Here is a 20,457-nt window from a genome sequence, read left to right on the forward strand (position 1 = left end):
AAAGGCGTTTTAACCTTTTGTAAAATGGTTTCTAATGAGTTTCTATAAATAACATTATTATTATTAAAAGTGATGTGTTCTCAATAATGTGCCTATTCTTGTGCTCCAAAAGGAACAAAAATCATCAGATTTGCAGCTCCTAAGGTTTTTGTGTTCCTTTGCCTCTTATAATGATCACATTTAAAACAGGATGTTTGAATGCCTCCCCTTCTTTTTTCTACGTGCTACTGCTGACCTGTTTGAGAAGCCTGCTTTCCACTTTTTTTTCTGTATGGACTTTTTTTTTTGAAGATCAATTCTCCTTTGGCGCTAAGATCATTTAAAATCACGTGCATCACCTGCTTCTGTTCTCTTTAATAAGGTCGACTAATGGCGATAGACCAATTAAAACCTCTCCTTCCTCCACCTCATGCTCCATCTTCAACCCCTTCACCCCCATCACTGACATCTTTCTCTCTTGTGCTCTCCATTTTAGTCCCACCTCCAGAGACACAGGGAGACAGAGAAAGAGAGAGAGAGAGAGAGAGATACAGAGAGAGAGCTGCTTGCAGCCACCATCTCCTCCTCCTCCTCCTCCTCCTCCTCCTCTTCCTCCTCTTGCACTCACTCTCTCAGCTCCCTTCTCTTCCAGCACACGCTCACACTCCTTCCCTCTGATGCTGACTGGATGCGGACCGGGGGATTTCCAGCAGCTTCCTGACTCTGTCCTCCCTCTCCTCCCTCCCCTCCTCCTCCTCCTCCACCTCCTTCTCCTCCTCCTCCTCCTCCTCCTACTCCTACTCCTCCTTCATCATCCGGAGCTTCTCCTCTTCTACCTCCTCTTTCCTCCTGCTCCTCACCACCAGGATGTGGCACTCGGTGGCTCTGCTCCTCTCCGGATTCTTCGCTCTAATCCACGGTGAGCCTGCCCGCCTCTCTCTCTGTCTTTAATTCTGTTTTCAGGAACTGCAGCCGCCCCACTTTACTCTCAAAGTGTGATTTTAGATTAATTCAGGAATAGGAGTCGGTGGCATTTAGGTATAATCTGTGAAGTGTAAACCAGAATAAGAATTCAAAGTAGATAAAAAAAAGACTCCAGGAGAGGAAAAGTGAGAATCTGGCTCACCTGTTTGCGTGCGTGTTTACAATGCTTTTATTTTTCTGGATGCACATGCTGAGTTGACTCTGGGGTTGGATGCCTCTGCATGAGATGTTTTAACAGGCAGATTGACATCTAGCGTGTGCAGCGAGGTAGATGACAGAAACAGGGTGTAGAAGAATCTGAGCGGTCATAACATCTCATTGCTTTTCTTCCCTCGTTCTGCAAAACCTCTGCCTGTCCAAATCAGCGCGCATGTCGGGGAATCTCACCCCACAGAAAACAGGTCGCAGATCACTTGAATTTGCACGTATAGATCAGCTCTTCAATCTCGCCTCCCTCTTGTTTTGTGGACGTGTTGCTGCAGCCGAGCTGACGGGGCTCCGAGCAGCAGAAGTCGTAGCTGAATATAAAGGCTGACGATGGTTGACAGAGCTGAGAGGAGAGCGTGTGAACTTTCGCCACAGGCAGAAGAGGCACCAACAGTGAAATGTAATTTTTTCCCCCACTGTTTGTTTGTGTTTTCCAGAAGAGGCTGTAGACCAAGAAGTCCAGCAAATTAAAAAAATTGAGCCAACAGATAAAGCAAAAGTTAAACTAGAAAGACTAGAAAAAGACTACATTTAAGAAAACAGGGTTTTTGCATCACTTAAACATGCTTCTTATGAAGCCATCTCACAATACCAGTACATTTCTGCTACTGCCACTTAAACTACAGCAGCACAAGCTCTTGATCCCCGATATGCCCCATAAATAAGCCTCAAAGTCAGAAACAAAACATTTTTTCTCCACTGTTCGACAGTATGCTCTGCATCTGCTTTTCTTGCACTTTTATTGAGGTTATATAACAACAGACTGAGTGAAATTTTCAAATCCAAGACCCCATTTCTCTAATCGCTTCACTATTGCACCGCCGAAAGAAATAGCTGTTTTGAGCATTATTTCACAATTCAGTTCCCTGGTAGAAATGGTAAATTTAGAAACCTCTGAATCGCAACTAGAATATGAAATGAAGCGTCTGGATAAAGCCTGTCTGCGTTTTGATGTAACCACTGATGGGACAGGAAACACAGACAAAGCTACGGTAACACACCATCCTTTATCTTTTAAATTGGTCTGCACGCTTGTGGCCCACAGTACAGTCAGCTTGCATGCCCTCTAAATTCACTCAATTTGTTTTTAAAGTCCATAGACATCTCTATTCAGCATTTTATGTGCACTACTTCAGAGCATTTCAAACTAACTTAATTATACATTCATTAGTGTCAATTATGTCCTGATAAGGCTTCCTGCTATTTCTAATTAGATTACTATTTGTTTACTGACTGCTCTGCGCGCTCTGAATTTTTCTTCTGTTTGCCGGTTTGCTTCTCTGTTTTTTGATATTGATGTTAAATATTTCAATCTGAACCTCTCGTCCACGTCTCATTTGCAGAGCTCAAACGATTAAACTCAATGTAAGTGTGACTAATGGTGATAAAAAAAGAAATCAGTTTTTATGTCTCCTAGTTTCGTCCTTAAATGATTCTCTATATTTCCTTGTTCACTTTTCTTTTTAGTCTTGTTCTGCTTGATGAATTTATAGATAAAGAAGATTAGTTCTTTAAGGCTATAATCTCCTGATTTGATCAGCAATGTGTGTTTGTTTTTTTACTTTCTCATTTCCTGGGAAGTTTTTTTAATTGGAGGAAGATTAATTTTTATTCACTTCATAGGAAACACAGATTCAATCTGTCCTTAAGAGCTTTATAGGTGACCTAAACTTTTCACACACGAGGTGTTATGATGGTGTGCGGCTTGTTCAGGTTTTCTGCCTCTCCAGTGTCGTTACAGGGTCCTCACCAGAGGAACCTGTTGAAGAACCTCCTGAAGGACTACAACCGGATGGAGCGACCGGTGGGCAACGACTCCCACCCTCTCACCGTTGTCTTCACCCTCAGTTTGATCCAGATCATGGACGTGGTAGGTGTCTGCAGCCGCTGCTGTTCTCAACCTTGTGTGTATATATTTCATATATATCAAATTATGCGACGATGTTTTTAATCTGTGTGGGGACACTCTTTCTTGGAGAACAATAAGCATTTGCAGCGTCTTGTTTTGTTAATCAACATGGAAATTTGACTAAAATTTACTATTTGATGTAAGAACAGAATTTGGTGCCAAGTTGTGGATTCAATTTGTTGATGCCTACAGTAGTAATAATGATAATAATCAACAACTGTGGCATCAGCAGGCTAGTTCTTTTCATATTTGCAGATGTGGAGGCAAACTTTTCTGTAATCATTAACAAGGTTGCAAGATAATATTCCCCTCTTCGCCTCGTGATACACAGAGCTGAAAAAGTTTTAAATGTTTTGCAGGATGAGAAGAACCAGGTGCTCACCACTAACATATGGCTGCGGATGGTAAGGACCCCTGAGAGACTGCTGGGGGTGATAAAGAATTAGCTGCTCTTATGGGTTGAGGTGATTTTTATTTGAACTAGTTTATATGGTCTTTAACTTGGTGAATCCCTGGGTAACTTCTCTCAAATGCATAAAAGTTGTTTTTTGGTAATAACTCGCCTTTTCTGGCAGTGAAGAAATACTACGAAAAAGTAATTTCTTGCTTGGATTATATGATTCATATCTATGATTACATCTAAACTGAACAGCAGAAGGGTTTTGTAGATAGAGTAGCTTGGCTGTAGTCCACTGTGATACAGACTGTATCTGTGTCTGTGCGTTTAAAGAGCTGGTTCGACCACTATCTCCAGTGGAACCAGAGCGAACATCCTGGGGTGAAAAACCTCCGCTTCACCACAGATCAGATCTGGACACCGGACATCCTGCTCTACAACAGGTAAAACACGCATTGACGCACTCCTCATATATACACGTTATATTTCAACAAGTGGTGTCACTCCCCCCCCTCCTTCCTCAGTGCAGATGACGACTTTGACTCCACCTTTAAGACCAATATCCTGGTGAACTCCAGTGGCTACGCAGAGTATCTGCCCCCAGGTGAGTCTCACCTCTCTTTTTCCCCCCCCTTCATGCTCTCACAACTATCCTTTCATTCCTGTCCTTTCATTTATTTTCTCCCTGCGGTGCGTCGGCAGCATTTCATTCTGCAATCGCTGCAAGTCTCCACTGTTTGTACACTTGACATTAATATTTTATTAGTATAAAACACCATCCCTGGTTACTCACTGGTTACAAAGTCCCAGCGCTGTAGAGTACCACCTATAAATAGGAGATGGTTGCTTGCTCCATTTCCTGTCTAAACCTAAACGCAAGACCTGTGCAAGCCTATGAAAGTAACGGCTCCCCTGGGTGTCCACAGGTCTTTACTTTGCACTTTATTGGCCGTTTCTTTATAAACACGAGATTACAGCGGGCTGAGACTGAATCCCTGGTGTTAGCGTTGGGGTTGACTTGAAGTGAAAGTTGAGGTCTGCGAGCTCAGAAAGCCACTTCATCAATTCTATTCAGTCATTCAGCCATGTTTATTAATAGGCTGCTGCTGAATGTAAATACAGCTCCTTAATGCTGCGATTTGGATCGGAGCCAATTAGGAAGGGAATAAAAAGAATGTGCTGAGGAGGAGAGGTTTTACCACAAAGCATGATGAGAGAGACAGAGAGAGAGAGCAGGAGAGATGGAGAAAATGGAAAAATGAAGAAAAAGGAAACCAATGAGCAGCAAAACAGCTTTTTTTTTTGACTCCCTCACACAAGCCTGGTTGCAATTTTCGAGGTCTTTTTGGGCTGTTATTGTCAGTAAATAAAAGGCAACAGGTCTGGGGGTGGCAGGCATAGAGCTTGACATTCGATAAATAATTCAAAGGCTAAGGATCCCAGGTCTCCGCTGCATACCATCATCTGAAGAATATGTCTCACAGCTGCAGAGGCATAAAGGTGTTGTGTTGTCATGTTTGGGTTTAATGGTATAACAAGAGATAAGGTATAACAGGTTTTAGCTCATATCTTGATTGGGTGATATTTTCAAGCAGGGAATTTTGTCTGTTGGACTGGTAATGCCTTCCAGGGAAGCCAGGATGATGGAGTTACATTTTGGGATGTGCCGCGGAAAGAGAAAGAGAAAGAGGAAGAGAGACACAGACAGAGAGAGAGAGAGAGATTGCTTCAAGCTGCAGAGAGACGCTAGCTGTCTTGTGAGTGTTACTTCAAGGTTACTGCATATCTGTGGGAGGCAGATGTTGAAAATATAGTGCGTATAAAGGTGCACAGACAGAGCCACTTCATAACCGGTGTAATTGAATGGGAATTATTATAAAGACATCATCCAACAAGAACTTGGTGTCAGTAACTTGATTTGAGGGAGCAGGGAGATTATAAAAAGAAAATTTATGGCTACCGCTTCGTTTGGTGTCATTTTTGTTCAACCTGCTAACCTTCTTACTCTTCTCCAAACTCTGCTTTCATTCCACTGTGAAGGCTGATTTGCATGTTGGCAGCCTCATAATGAATGTCTTTGAGGGCTGTGAGGACTCACTGGCATTTTGGTTCTGTGTGCATCTGAATGTCTTAACAGGCTTGACTTGTTCATTTCAGTGATTACTTTAAGGGCCGGAGTTTGCCAGCGACCACTGCGAAGATCATTGTGATTCATAGTCGCCGGGTGGATACCAGCATGCGAGTGTGTCTTTATGAGGTTGCGCTTGTGTGTGCTTATGCATACGTGTGTTCATCAAGGCCAAGAGGAGTTAAACACACAGACGCAGACCAAAGGTTGAGCTTCAATTTGGTTTATTCTTCAGCTGAGGAATACATTAACGGTCTGCCTGTGATACAGAAGTTCCCACACATATATTCCCAGAATGTGCTTTACACCATGAAGAGAGCTAAATGTGAAGCAAAACCCTTCTTGCATCACTAGATGTTTCCAACGCATACATTACATACCACAGATCCTAACAGTATATATCTGCTTGTATAGAATATGCCCATTCCTGTGCATATGTCTATAAACTGTGGTGTTAGAGTGTGTGGTCTCACTACTAACAATGTGGGTGCAATTATGTTGCATAATCAAAGTGGTAATCTGATTAGGACAGTGCGCACAATCTCATTTTTCTGTGTCATTGTTGATGTTTCCATCTTTCACCGAGGCTTATCTTGCCGCTGTGTGTGTGTGCAGAAACAGCACCGGTTTGCTGGACAGAATATCTGAAACCTGTGAGTGACAATACTGCTGCCAGACATTTCTTTGATGGGAGGCTGTTTCTAATCTAGTCTTTGCTTTCACTTCAAACTCAATTTCAAAACGGTAAACTCTCTGTAGACTTGCACGACGTTCATAAAAAAAAAACCCCATTGCGGCGTGGACCCCTGGTTGTGATGCAGCGTTTTCCATTTCTATATAAAGAAATGTAAAGTGGTTGGTGGTTGATTTAAGAACTCCGTCTTTCGAGCTGGCTAGATACGAAATGAATGAGTGATTCTTCCTGACAAGCAGCTTGATATTCGAGTCTTTCTGCACAGCACAAGTGGTCCTCTGATACATCTTTCCCTTGTCACGTCTTACAGGAAACTGAAGGGCTCAATGCTGTTATTTAGTCAATTGATTGTGGGGCTTTAACTCTCAGCCTCCTGTTCATTTGTCTTCTTTTGTCTGTTTCTCAGGAATCTTTATGAGCACGTGCAACGTGGACGTTCGCTGGTTCCCTTTTGACATCCAGAGGTGTGAGCTGAAGTTCGGCTCTTGGACGTATGACGGCTGGCTGCTGGACCTCCAGATGAGCGACGCTGACGTCTCAGGCTACATGCCCAATGGAGAGTGGGACCTGATAGGTGAGTGAGGTGGAAGCTCTGCACCGTATCCTCATTGACAGCATCCAGCCGCAGAGCAATAGAGTCAATACCCCGCTGTCCCTGCTCCTCCAGGAGTTCCCGGCACCAGAAGCGAGGCGTTCTATGATTGCTGTAAGGAGCCTTACCCGGATGTGACGTTCGTTGTGACAATACGTCGGCGGACGCTCTACTATGCTCTGAACCTGCTCATCCCCTGTGTGCTGCTGTCTTCGATGACCCTGCTCATCTTTGTGCTACCAGCTGACTCCGGGGAGAAGATCTCACTGGGTGAGTGGGTCAAAAACAGCAATGATGGCAGGAATGGAGAGACAAAAGGCAGCTGCAGTGGGGCAAAAAGTGGGAAAAGAGGGTGTGTCGAGCTTTACATCTCAGCGAGGTTTTTGACACAGCGAGGGCTTAAGTGTAAGTCTATCAAAATGAAAATATATTTGACAGTATTTTCCTCTATCGTGCCTTCATCATGGTGGTGTCGGAGGCTGTTTGCGTCATGGTTGTTTCCAAGAAATGCAGCAATGTGCCAACAGTGTCAGAAAAGAAAAGACTGTAGTCGGCAGTGCAGGTTTCAAACTTTTCAAAAAATCTGCTTTGCAAATGTTTTATGAGGAAGGAAATGCACTCAGACAACGTGTATTTCTGTATCCACATGGAGTAGAGATGATGTTCTGTAAAAAAATGTTTTTAACAAAAGATGAGGCCAGTGTTGCTGTGCATGCTTAATATCTACGATGGCTTAGTGTATAAGTTACATGACTGACAAATGGACTATAGACACAGCCCCTACAGGTTTGGTGAGGTGTTTAGGGAGAGGAGTTGTTTTGTGCACTGTGTTTTCATGTCGATGGATTTACACCTCGGACCACCTTGAAAATTTACACTGAAAATGCAACTGCACTCGCTGTCCTCGACATCTAGCGTCATACCCATGAAGTGTTCAAACCAGATGTCTAACATGGGTACAAGAATAGGTAGCAGTAGAGTGTTCTCCACCAGCAAACTTTCCTAGAATAAAGGTAAAAATATGAAGGAGTGTCACTAAGGACTGCAGGGCGGGATGAAAGAGGCACAGGAAAAGGGTGTGGAGCCGAGAGAGGAGAGGGATTACAGGATGAAACACAAAGATGAAAAATTGCGAGGAAGAGGAACGAGAGACGGATGGATGAGAGGAGGGTAGCAAAGAGGCAACAGAGACAGGAGACGAATTCGAAAAGGATGAGAGGGGACAGCGCAAAAGAGGAAGGCAGGACTGATGAGGGGAGGAAAAGGTGTGAGACAACCAAATTGCACTACAATAGGCAGGGAGAGAGGGAGGAAGCCGCGCTGCGATCAAACAGCGGCCGCAAATACATTCTAATATCTGTTTCAACCTATTTAGAGCCCAAGATGGAGGATAGTCACCTCATCAGAGCAGTGAAGACTACAGACCACACAGACTCCAGATTATCTGACCTCTCTGACTGGAGAAGTCGATTTATCGAATGGTCGATTAACAGGAAATGTGAGGATGTGAGGACATTTCTCACTGTTTTCTGACATTATATAGTCAACAATTAATTTGTTAAAAGAGAAAAAAAAATTGCAGACCTATGACTGACACTACACCACTGCTTTGTCTTTGTACCAAATACACAAAAACATTTAGATAAATGCTTTCTGGATGTCTGAGTGGGAGGGAACTCAGAGGGAAGCCGCGACAGCATTGTCAAAGCATATCCTTAACCTCAATACAGGATGCATTACGCAGCATTTCTCTGCAGAAAAAAATGCCAAGCCTAACACACACGGCCAATTAACCTATTGATGTAATTAAGGCTAGTGAATTGATTTGGGGGAGAGAGCTTACACATTGCCCTCCAGAAAAATACTCTGTCACTCTACTTGATGGAGAATACACGGGGACCAAGTGGCTGGGCCTGTAGGGTTACAGGAGCATTCTTTTATAAATAAGTGTCATCTCAGAGACAAAAACAGCATAAAAGAAGCATTTTTAATTCTTTAATATCCTTAAAGGGCATTCATATTTTATCTCTCAGTCGAGGAGTTTAATTGAATGCCCCTGAATTGGAACGTTTATGCCAGCAAAGCACTCCTTAAATTCTCTCTGTTAGAGAGGTGAGACAGATAGTGTGGAGGTGGATAAATGAAGATGGAGATGAGTTTCAGTGCAGGAGTGTATGAGGTGTGTGTTCACATGCACGCAGCGGGAGTTTGGACAACTTAAAAAAATGGCTATTTGCTGAGCGGAAGGGCTTTTTGCTGTAGAGGTACAGAATGTCAAAAAGTAATTCAGTGTATGAGCATTAGCCGCTCATTTACATAAATCGAACGCGGTCTCATCCTGAGTGTGACCATTTATCAAAATACCAAACACACTAATGTGGTTTCTCACAACAAAGTACCCCTGCTCAGAGGAGGAGACTAAACCACTATCTGTCTATCTATCTATCTATCTATCTATCTATCTATCTATCTATCTATCTATCTATCTATCTATCTATCTATCTATCTATCTATCTATCTATCTATCTATCTATCTACAGGTATCACCGTCTTGCTGTCTCTTACTGTTTTCATGTTGCTGGTTGCAGAGATCATGCCAGCCACATCTGACTCCGTTCCTCTAATAGGTATGTGTGAAACTGTGTGTGTGTGTGTGTGTGTGTGTGTTGTCATGAATGGTTCACATGGTCCTTAATGAGCATGTTGTTTAACTGGACTTATAACAGTCAATTAAAACCCATTCCTATATCAGCATTTAATGATTGTCAATATGAAATCAAGATGCTTTACTCGTTAGAGACACTGCGTGAGGTCTCCATTGACAGTGCAAGTCAATGTTTGGTCTCATTTTTTTCAGTAGTAATTCCTAAGAAGTGTACAGTAGAAATTAGCTTCTGGTGATTTACTGTCAAGTCGGGTTTATTTATATATCACTAAGTTTAATGGTAATAGAATGTCATTCTAGTTTAGTGTGCTAGCATGCTAATATGTGCTAATCAGCACCAAACACGCCAAACAAAGTACAACAGAAAACATCTTTTGGGGGCTGTGAATGTCTTTACAAAGTTTCATTGCAATCCATCCACCAGTTGTTGAGGTATTTCAGTCTGAAGCAAAGCGGTTATTATCATTAATGCCATCCATGGAGCCACACCCACTAACATTGCTAAAAAGGATTGTCACAATGGTTTGCGATGTGTCCAGGATATGTCCCAGGACCTAAGACTCTCAGCTTGGATTGGTAAAAACTACACAAAGTAAAGAAAAGAATCCACAATTAGAATATATTACTACGCAGTGGTAAATCCCCCCAAAAAACAGGGCAACAAAATTTATTTTTGCCATCTGCTTGCTTTAAAACTTAATTGGATAAATTGATTGTGGGCACACTGCCGGAAATTATGTTTAGTGAGCTAAGATTGCAGCCAGAAACAGATGCATGGCCATCTTGGAGAAGACACAAATCCTGGTCATTAAAAACTGCAGTCAGAATTGTCAGCATAATTTCTTATTAAAAATAACCACCCTGATGCAGTCTTAATCTGTTGGTTGATTTTGCAAACACAATGTTTGGGTACTAGCAGGTCCCAAATTGGCATGGAGATATTTAACAAATGAATAAAGCAGGAAGGAAAAGGGAACAGAGAAAATAATCCTCTCAAATTCATGTTATCCTTCAGTATTTTGTTTTCTCCAAAATAATCAACGGAGCGTCTCTCTTTGACTTTGCAGCGATAGAAACAGAAATAAATTCACCAGAAGATACTGATGACTAAAATTGAGGTGTGTTTTTGTAACAACCCTGTAGTTGGAAGTAGTTGTAGGAAATAACTGTGTGTAAAATTACTTATAACACTGAAATATAACACTGTGTCATACTCTGCTCCGCCTAGGTCAGTACTTTGCCAGTATAATGATCATCGTTGGGATGTCAGTCATCGCCACAGTGGTGGTTCTGCAGTATCATCACCACGATCCAAACGGAGGGAACATGCCCAAATGGGTGAGCTCAAATTCTTCATCATAACCTCAAGTGCATTATTAGCCACATCCTTGCTTTTAACATGCTTTTCGGCTCGCTAAATCCCATTAATGCTTGGTACCTGTTTCAGATATGATATATTGCTTTTAGTAATCTCTGTTTCTGCATTAGTATCACCCCGCTGCTCTGCCATTCTCAGTCACATTTCATCCATCTGTTAGCCCTACCTGTGCTCCTCTGCCGGTTTCCTTCCTCTTTTTAATTTCAACTTCCTCGGCTGTGACTCATCCGGCAGTGTCAGTCTGCCTGAGCGTGTTCATCAAATGCCACGCCACAGACTTCAACAGGAGTGCTTTTCAAAGCGCTCTGGATACGTGGGTGGATTCGATTTGACTCATTCTCTCGTCTTGTTTTTCTTCTCCTTCTGTTCGGCGCTAAAAATTGCATCAGGCCTTTTCCGAAAAGTTTTGTTCTAATGTGAAACATCAAACGTGGGAAAAAAGGTTTAAATAAGGACATGAAATATAGAAATGTAGATTATAGAAATTCCAGTGGCTTTTATAATGTATTGTAATATTAATCAACATGAAATAATGGCATTGTTTGCCATTTTTAGGTGTATTTCTTACGTGATTTATTTTATATATATATATATATATATATATGTATGTGTGTGTGTGTGTGTATATAAATGTGTATATATGTGTGTGTGTGTGTGTGTGTGTGTATATATATATATATATATATAGATATAGATATATGTATATATCTATATATATATTGATGCATTGAAGGACGTTATATTGATGAATGGCCCCGTTCAGACAGTCCAATGGCCAATTAACAAGCAAATAGATGTGGTTCAGATGAGTGCATCGAACCAGCGCAGCTCATAATTGCAGCCCGGACAAAAACAACATCAACAGCGGCAACAAGAGGGACTGTTACCTGGCCAGTAAACACACTCGGTGGAGACTAATTGAGCAGTCATCTGGACATTAGTTTCTCATTAAATGCCAGGCACCCATCTGGATGCTGTTGGGCCAATTTACCCTTTCAGGGGACATGTAGTGCTTTTTCCGAGGGAGTTGTGGAAGAGGAGAGGAGGCAAGGAGAGCAGAGGGGAACATAGAGTAGAATATAACAAGTATTTGTACCCACTTGTGAGCAGCTAATCTTCTCTTTATCTTATTGCAGCAGTTTACTGAAACATTATCGTGAGCTCATTACTGTCAGGAAACAGTAATCTGACAGTCAATCTCAATGATTCCACAGTTTAAATGTAATTCTGCCTTTGTAAGTATCCTCTCTGACTGGAAACAGAGTTAAAGCTAAAAGTCTCCTTTGCCTCAGGCGCTTTCACTCTGTGTCCCTGGTGAGGATCTCATCTCATTGCTTTTAAGTGCAGCTGCAAAACAAGGTTGGAATCTGTGACAAATGAGGCTATTCACCCGGCTTAACTGGTGTGATGTGAAGGTTTTCAATGTTTTACAGCTTTCTTATCATTTCTTTCCTACATACGTTTTTTTGCTTTTTGGCTTCTTGTCCATCAGTCTCATTTTCACATATCTCAGTTTTTCTCTGTCTCTCTCTACAGGTGCAGCTTGTCTTGCTGCAGTGGGTAGCATGGTTCTTGCGCATGAAGCGGCCAGGAGAGAATGACGACCCAGAGCGGCCCCCGTGTGCCCCCCACTTGCGGCGCTGCTCCTCGGGCTCCCAGAGCGGGAGCATCCCGAACCCTCCGGACCCCACCCTCCATCCGCTGCACCCACAGAACCTGGCTCCTCTCCAAACAGGGCCCCTCCATGCGGGACACCCTCACCTCCACACCCAGTCCAGCGCTAACAACAATGGGAACCTTCTTTACATGGGCTTCCAGAGCATGGAGGACCCTTCAGTGCTCTCAGAGAGTCTCCAGAGGAATAACATCTCCACAGGGCCTCCACGAGTAGCAGGAAGCCCACCTCCACACCTGCCATCTCAGTTCTGCAGCTCCCCACCTCCTGCTACGCCAAATATGGATACTGTAGGCTGCCCCAGCACTGTCTCCAGTGGTGGGGGCTTTGGGAGTGGACCCGGAGGGCATGGAGGGTGCTCGACTGCAGGGATAGGAGACCCCCAGCTACAGGCCATCTTGGAGGAGGTGCGTTACATGGCAGACCGTTTCCGGGAGCAGGATGAGGCGGAGAGCGTGGCCGACCAGTGGAAATTTGCAGGTGCTGTAATTGACCGCCTGTGTCTGGTGGCGTTCAGCGTTTTCAACATAATTTGCACCATCTCCATCCTCATGTCTGCTCCCAACTTTGTGGAGGCTATGTCAAAGGACTTCATTTGAAAGCAAAAAGGATAAAAGGAAAGGAGGAGGGGATTAAATATAGGATGAAGGATGGAGTGGGCCCAGATCCAAGGAAACACAATTTCCAGCGGACTGCAGGCTCGGTGATTTGTTATTGCGAGGAACTGGGAAATAGAGGGAAAAAAAACAAACAAATGGTTTTCTTTGCAATACATTCTGTTTTGTAACTGAAATATTAGAAGAACACAGATGAGGAAGGAGGTACAGAGTCAAAGTTAAAGTTAAAATGAATTTAGAGTGAGCAGGGTGCTTCATCAACTTCTTGACAAGGTAATTCTTCTGGTTTGTTCAAAGACTTTCCCCCCAAAATTAGAAGAAAGATGAGACAGAAAGGGAAAAAGAAAGAGAGGATTATCAGTCCAATGCAACCTCAAGTAAGACAGCTCTTTAAGCAAGGGAGAGATTGAGAGGTAAAAAGAGACGGGCATTAGATAGGGGCAGATAAATAAGACAGACGTTTGTCTGTTTTATTTTCTCAATGAGGGAAGACAGTCCCTCACTCCCACATGTTGAGAAAAGACTGCATCATTTAAAGTGATGTGAGGAGGAGAGGGCGGCGAGAAGAAAAAGAGACTTTTACAAGGACAGACAAAGAGCAGTCATCAAAGAACGAGACTTCATCCCTTGTGACTTTGGCAGAGTTGGACGGTTTAAGCAGTTTGATGCTCGGATATACAAAAGTGGACCGCAGATCAGCAACGCCGCGCTTGAGAGGAACAGAAGAGGATCTCATCTATTATTCAATCACGTCCATCTAATGACCGTCAAATTGAAAGACCTTGGATAATCTTTAAGACTAATAAGCTTTTAAAAGATGAAGTCCCCACACTGCTCGCAACCACTTTAAATTTCCAAGGCCTTATCTCTTTGAGAAGATTGCCAATCTGCAACAACCTGCAGAGATCAAAAGCTCCTCAGCAGCGGGCACAGTGCGCAGTGCTTCTCACGACCGGGAAACTGAATTAACCGGTCATCAACACTGCAATGACCAGAAACCCCACAACAGTGGAGCCGCGCCACTTGAGCCAATAATAACTCACGGAGCAGTTACCTAACTGTATCTGGCAGGTCCTAATAGACCGACGGACCTCATAGGATTTCATATTAAAGGTTTAAAAACTGAAACGGGAGGTCAAGTCTTTAAAAGAGCACGAGAGGCACAAAAGAAAGGGATAAGATCATTCAAAATCTCCACATTTATATGGAGAGGCAACATCCCATCAAGTCTTTGTCAGATCCCTTCAGGGGTTTACAGCTTTATGAATTAGTTCACATCTATCTACAGTGACAGATGGGATTTTAATACAGCTGCATATACATAGAATTGACTCCAGTTGATAAAGTGGTGATTCAAAAGGTTAAAATTTAAAGTGCAGCCTACGGCCAGAGATCCTCTGTAGAAAATAGTGACCAATAAACAAAATATGTCCTAAATTAATTTGGGGGAGCTGAACTTTTATTTCTGCTCAGTCAGACAACCATAAATAACTTTCTTGTTTCTCTGCTAGCAGTTTGAATGTTCGCTGAATGTTAAGATTAGCCTATTTTAACGCAATTCATGGATGTCTATGGGTTCAAAGATGCTTGTCTGACCTGACCAAAGTAGAAATTGAGTTACGCACAAGTGATTTACAATTAACAGTGAAATGAGGTTTTTCAACCTTCCAATCTGCTTCTTTTTGTACTTACGCTGACTGTGTCCTCAAATGTCTGAAATCTCAATTTATTCATCACTAGTGAGTAAAAGAAAATAATGAGAGAAGGATTTGGGACATGTGCCAAGATTGTAAGACAAGGATGAGTCATTCAAAATAACTAGAAGCAACAAAAATCCAGCTGCAGTTCTTGTACCTTTAACAACTCCTTTCTGTAAAATTCAGCAGAGGTAATTGCCGAGTCTCCCAGTGCTTCACTGATTCAAACATAGTGCCACATTCTCTTTGGCATTAGCAGATACAGCTATGGTTCACAGCCACTGATAATAAATATAGAAATGTCAGGAAAAACAGCTCCAACTGTGGGATTTTTCTGTGTTTGTGGAAACAGTAAGTAGCTGTATAAATAGTATTTCATTGCATACATAGCCCACATAGTTCTGTTTGTCAGAAAAGATAACTGGTAAAAACAAATGTTTTAGTAATATATCTGGATAAAGTGTATGTGCTGATACCTGTGAACTGAGCAAAATAAGCCATTTAACCATGCATTAAAACTGAAGGAGAGACGTAAATAAGCCATCCCTCAGCTTCCCTCAGTAGGAGACATTCCTTAAAAACAACCCTTTAAAGGACAAACTGAAGAAACTCTTTCATATTGTCAACAAATCCCATGAAGACACATTAACCTGAAATATGTTAAGTCTGGTTTTTTTTAATACTTTCCTACCCTGCACACATCCACAGGCAAATCTGTTGGAGACAGGCAGTACTCTTTGAAAATGGGTCACAGGTATATAGTTTCATTTTATATATTTATTTTTAAACATCTACATTATTTCCTTAAACAGCTGGGCACTGTAGTTTTTAGCAAACGTAACTCAAACAGCAGGAAATGGTGCATTTGTGGGGGACTATTTTCAGCTGCAGATTAACACACATTTGGTCCTCTAGTGAATATTAATGAGTGTATGTATGATTGACTCTAAATAGACTGCAGTTTCCATTTTCATTATAATGAGAGAACATGTCACCCAGTGCAACAATGATGCTCAGTGATGTGTTTTTGTAGTTTTTGAAAAACAGTGGAGGTCTACGGCACAGAGGAATAAAATATGTATCAGGTTTTGGGCAACTCAGTCAATACTTGTTTGTAGGATAAATGTGTTGTGGGTTTTGCTCTTTTCATGGGATTTGATGACAATATGAAAACAAAGAATATCAGCAGCCATGTCCTTCAAGAAACTCATGAAAGTTTGCTTTAATACAAAGATCCAATAGGGCAAAAATATGTTTACATTCCTGACCTACACTGTCTCTTGTGGCTACACACATGCATTCTGTCACTGTGAACTACTACAGGGAGTGCAAAGACAGATGTACAAATACTTTGTCTCTCTCTTTATCTTCTGTCTCCTCTCTCTTCCTCTCTACAGTCAAGTCTCCTTGTAGTTGGATAGTAAACTTCCTGCCAGAGGGTTTGCAGAAGGATGTTCTCCTTCCAGCACATACTGACACCCAAACACTCACACCTGTACAGAGCATTTCTCATCCTGAAAATAAAGGATTCTCTCTTTTTTTTTCTACCACCTTCTGGTCTGCGCCCTATCTCTCTGTGTTGACAGTGGCTGGCCCGACACCCAAAAAGAAGAGAAAAATGACAGAGCGAGGGGATAAGAGGAAGAGGGAAAGTGCTGACACGCAGTGAGAGCTGGACAGGGCCTTAATTGATCACTCGTTCAGGAAGGAGAGAAGGGGGGGGGTTGGGATTGGAGGAAGAGGAGCGGAGGGTTAATGGAGGCAAGAGGGGGGCATACTGGGTAATTCATCGGATTTATGAGGGACAGAGGCAGGGGAGATGGGTGCTCAGACAAGCATAACTCAGTCACAGACATCAAATGAAAGGCCACTGCAGTATATCACACCAAAAGGGAAAAAATAAACTACAGAAATAAACAGAAATCAGAGAGATATTTTCATGTGACAGGAACTCTGAATGTGTGTGGTTGGTGTGTGGCCCTCACTGTGTCACTCAGTCAGTGTGTCAGACTGAGTAAAGCGTCAGGGGTGTATTTATAGCAGTGTGCTGCTGGTCCTTATTCAGCCCAGGCAAGGCTGCCTGTGTGACGGGCCCGCTTTCTCCCCGAAGTTGAAAAATGTGCAGCGCCAGCAATCTAGCAGCACTTAGATTTACTGTGTTCACTCAGATGGAATAAAAGAAGAGAGCGAACGTGTGTGAAGACTGTGTGTGTGTGTGTGTGTGTGTGTGTGTGTGCCCATGGGGAAGATGAGCCTGAGGGTGTTTGTATGTATAGCATCAATCAGTTGTTTTTAAATTCTCAGTTAATAAGAGTGCACCGACCTAAAGCTTTCTCATTTTACAACGTGGATAAATCAAATGAACCTCATGGGAGGCACATTAGGCCTCACACAGAGCTATGCCTTTGTGTGAATGGGGCAGTGATATGTAAACTAAAAAGATTTAATCACTGCAAAGCAATCAAATGAAGAAGAAAGAAGCCTACAACAGGACTAACCACAGCCTGCGATGTTACTGGAGGCAACACCACATTGCACGAAAACACATTCATTCATATTGTGCATTAAACATTTGCACAACAATCTAATTACATACATGTTGAAACACATCTTTAGATGCACCCATTCGTGTGCATGCACACCTGGTCTCTCTGAGGGTCCCACTGTGCTGTGCTGCATGATAGCCTTCCAACATCTTGCGGCTGAGGCCGATCAATGCCTTTTAATTACCAAGGGCCCAAAGCGCTGGTCGATACAGCTGACGAGAAGCAGAGAGAGAGGGGAAGAGGGAGAGAGAGAGAAAGAGAGAGAGGGATGCTCCAGACGGTGATTGATGCACACTCCTCCCAGCGAGCCTACCTACAGATGTGTCGTTAGGCTTGATTAATCCCGCCAAGCCACATTCAGTCACTTTACAGACTGCTGTTTAACCAGACCGGCCCACCGCGGTCACAAGGTTAAGTGGACACGAGGTGTCCGTCCTGAGGAACAAAGGCCTCTTCACCGATAAGTCAAGGGTGGCTGGGTGCTCTCTACAGCACCAGCTATTTCACTGTTAAGTTGATTTCTTACTTGACTGTTACAAGATATTAAGATTAGATGCAAGATAAGATCCAAAAAGCTTAATTCATCCTGTCTACAAATTTCTACTCAGGGGCCTACAAGCATTGGCAAATGTGTCAATTTACGTAACTAAAGAATTTTCCAACCAGAGGAAATCAGTGCAGATTTATCCATGTCACTTGTACTGTTAATAATGAACTAGACTGAGCTGGTCATTGATCTTTTTTTAAAAAGTGGGTATCCCAGTGAAAGAAAAATTTCACTTTCATAAAATTGAGGGACTCATAAAATACTTAAAGTAGCAGATCTGTTTTAATCCCTGTCTGTTAAAAATATAACAGACTCTAAGCCAATGCTGGGACATCATGACAGCTGTTTCTTCAGACCTCAAGCTGCAAAACTCCCTCCAGAGCCCCAGAAGAGAATGAAAATAAAAGTTTCCAGAGGCTGAAACTTTGTGCGTAAACATGGTGGAGTGCCTCTTTAAATGGTGCCTAATTCCAAAAGTGGGATCACAGTGAGAGCAAAAATTAACGTCATGGCTGAGCAGTTATTCATGATTTTAATCTCATGTGATGAATCTGCTTGATAAAACGCAACAAAGTTGGAATAACCAGACACTAATTATTTTAAACACCTGCTATTTTTCTCTCCATTTTAGAGACACAGCAGGCATCATAAATCATATAAATATGGAAGAAAGGAAGAATCTCCCAGGAGCTGCAGGGGTGTGTTTTGTGTTTTAAACTGAAGCATACCTGCAAATGTACTGTAATTAGATGTTACGCCAGAAAATAAGACTCTCTTTAATAATAATAATCATAAAATTGCATTCAAATCTCACAACACACAACTGCAGTTTGTGTGAGATTTATATCTCAGACAACCATACAGTCTTTAGTTTCTCCTTTCCCGAAAAATGTTGCAATTCAGTGAAAGTCAAACATCAAATGAGGAAAAACAAACAGGGATAATCCAGGACTCATATGCATGAAGGGTGTCAGCATTCCTGGCTTCGAACCGTTGCGTCTTTAAATTATACATTACATAATAATTATCCAAGTTTTTCTGGTTATATAATGTTATTTGCGATTCCAGAGGGATCCATTTATTCTGAGAAGCAGACATGGAACAACTAGAAAAAAAAGCAACTTGCTTGGCGCGGTGGATAAACAAGAAGATAAACAAGAAAAGACAGACAAAGAATAAACCCATCAGCTAAAGACCACCACAGCTGCTTGTGCGTAAAACTGAGAATGGTACGTTGGAGAGAATCCCACACTGTTATCACTGAAGCCTCAATGCAAGTGGACTTAACACATTTTCCCTCAGGTGTGGCCACTGGGTGAGCAGCCACTCCGAGGGCCTGAGGACATTATTCCAGCCTGACAGTTAAAATCAGTCGACTGCTCAGATTAAGTGCTCTCATTGTACAACCAGAGGATTCACTTTGTCCGGGTACTACATGTCTAAGTGTTCAACCAGTGGCTGTAGATCCACCTTAACTCTTAATTCTCTGGTCTTGCTTTTAGTCTAAAGGTTAAATGGCTTAATTTTAGCTCTTAATTACATGTTAAAAATAGTCATAAAAATAGGTTGAAACAGTGCTCATATGAAACCTCACATCTACAATGAAATTTAGCTCTGTTTTAGCCTACTTATGCTTTTTTGAAGTTGCCTTTTCAGCTCTTTTAATCTGATTTTAACATAGACATTTTGATTACTTTTGATCTTCAGTGGTGGGACAAGTAGACTTCCATTAAATGTAGCAAAACCCCAACAGAAATATATTCCATTACAAATAAAAGTCCTGCATTAAAAAAAACAACAACCCTGAAAGCAGTGCTTGGTAGGACTGAAAAGAAAATGGACTACTGTTCTGGACTGGACTGGACTGGACTACAACTTCATGTCTCTCTAGCTTCAGTTCTGCCTCCACAGCTCCTCCCTGCAGAAGAGAAGTTATACAATAGCATCCACAATGGTACATAAAAGTAGCATTACAGGTGACGACCCAGCAGGAGCCTCAGATCTTCAGGGAGATCTCCAGCTAGCCTGCCTCGGACTTGTTTTCACTCAGATGCGGTGGATTCTTGAAACTAAGAACCCAAAGGAAGCTGATTTTTTTCCCCAGAGATTACCTGTATTGTGTCCTACTGTTGTGTCAGCAAATGTGATAAAAAGATATTTTTTTATAAAAGTGCTTTAAGAACAAAACTACTATTAGCATGGGCTATTAATATTAAAAGTAAAACTACTCATTATGCAGTGTGTGGCTGTGAAATGGTGTGACAGTATAAAGAGGCATAAAGTAGAAACACAGAACTTGAGTGAATGTATTTACTTTCTTACACTACAAATGAGGACTAATTTGGTGATTTTAGATAGATGTCTAACCAAGTCAAATTTGTTCAAACAGAACCCACTTATAATCAGTAAAATGCTGTTTAGTTATATGTAACCTCTCTTAAC

The 20,457-nt window shown here is 42.1% G+C and overlaps 1 protein-coding gene across 1 annotated transcript; it reads left to right on the plus strand.

Moving 5' to 3' along the window:
* Positions 1-846: 846 nt before the first annotated feature.
* chrna11 (cholinergic receptor, nicotinic, alpha 11) lies at positions 847-13,207 on the plus strand. Its single transcript, XM_070846546.1, has 10 exons — positions 847-898; positions 2,901-3,040; positions 3,439-3,483; positions 3,810-3,919; positions 4,001-4,080; positions 6,705-6,872; positions 6,966-7,160; positions 9,431-9,517; positions 10,784-10,893; positions 12,470-13,207. The coding sequence occupies exons 1-10, from the start codon at positions 847-849 to the stop codon at positions 13,205-13,207; spliced, it is 1,725 nt and encodes a 574-aa protein (XP_070702647.1).
* Positions 13,208-20,457: the final 7,250 nt, after the last annotated feature.

The sequence above is a fragment of the Pempheris klunzingeri genome, chromosome 16, assembly GCF_042242105.1.
Source record: "Pempheris klunzingeri isolate RE-2024b chromosome 16, fPemKlu1.hap1, whole genome shotgun sequence".
NCBI classification, from domain to species: domain Eukaryota; kingdom Metazoa; phylum Chordata; class Actinopteri; order Acropomatiformes; family Pempheridae; genus Pempheris; species Pempheris klunzingeri.

What these genes read in the sequence shown, in the direction of transcription:
- chrna11 (XM_070846546.1), top strand. Translation starts at nt 847, where the DNA reads ATGTGGCACTCGGTGGCTCTGCTCCTCTCCGGATTCTTCGCTCTAATC. An exon ending in CTAACATATGGCTGCGGATG is followed by an intron (nt 3,484 to 3,809) that starts GTAAGGACCCCT and finishes GTGCGTTTAAAG; the next exon opens with AGCTGGTTCGACCACTATCT. An exon ending in TGACTCCGTTCCTCTAATAG is followed by an intron (nt 9,518 to 10,783) that starts GTATGTGTGAAA and finishes TGCTCCGCCTAG; the next exon opens with GTCAGTACTTTGCCAGTATA.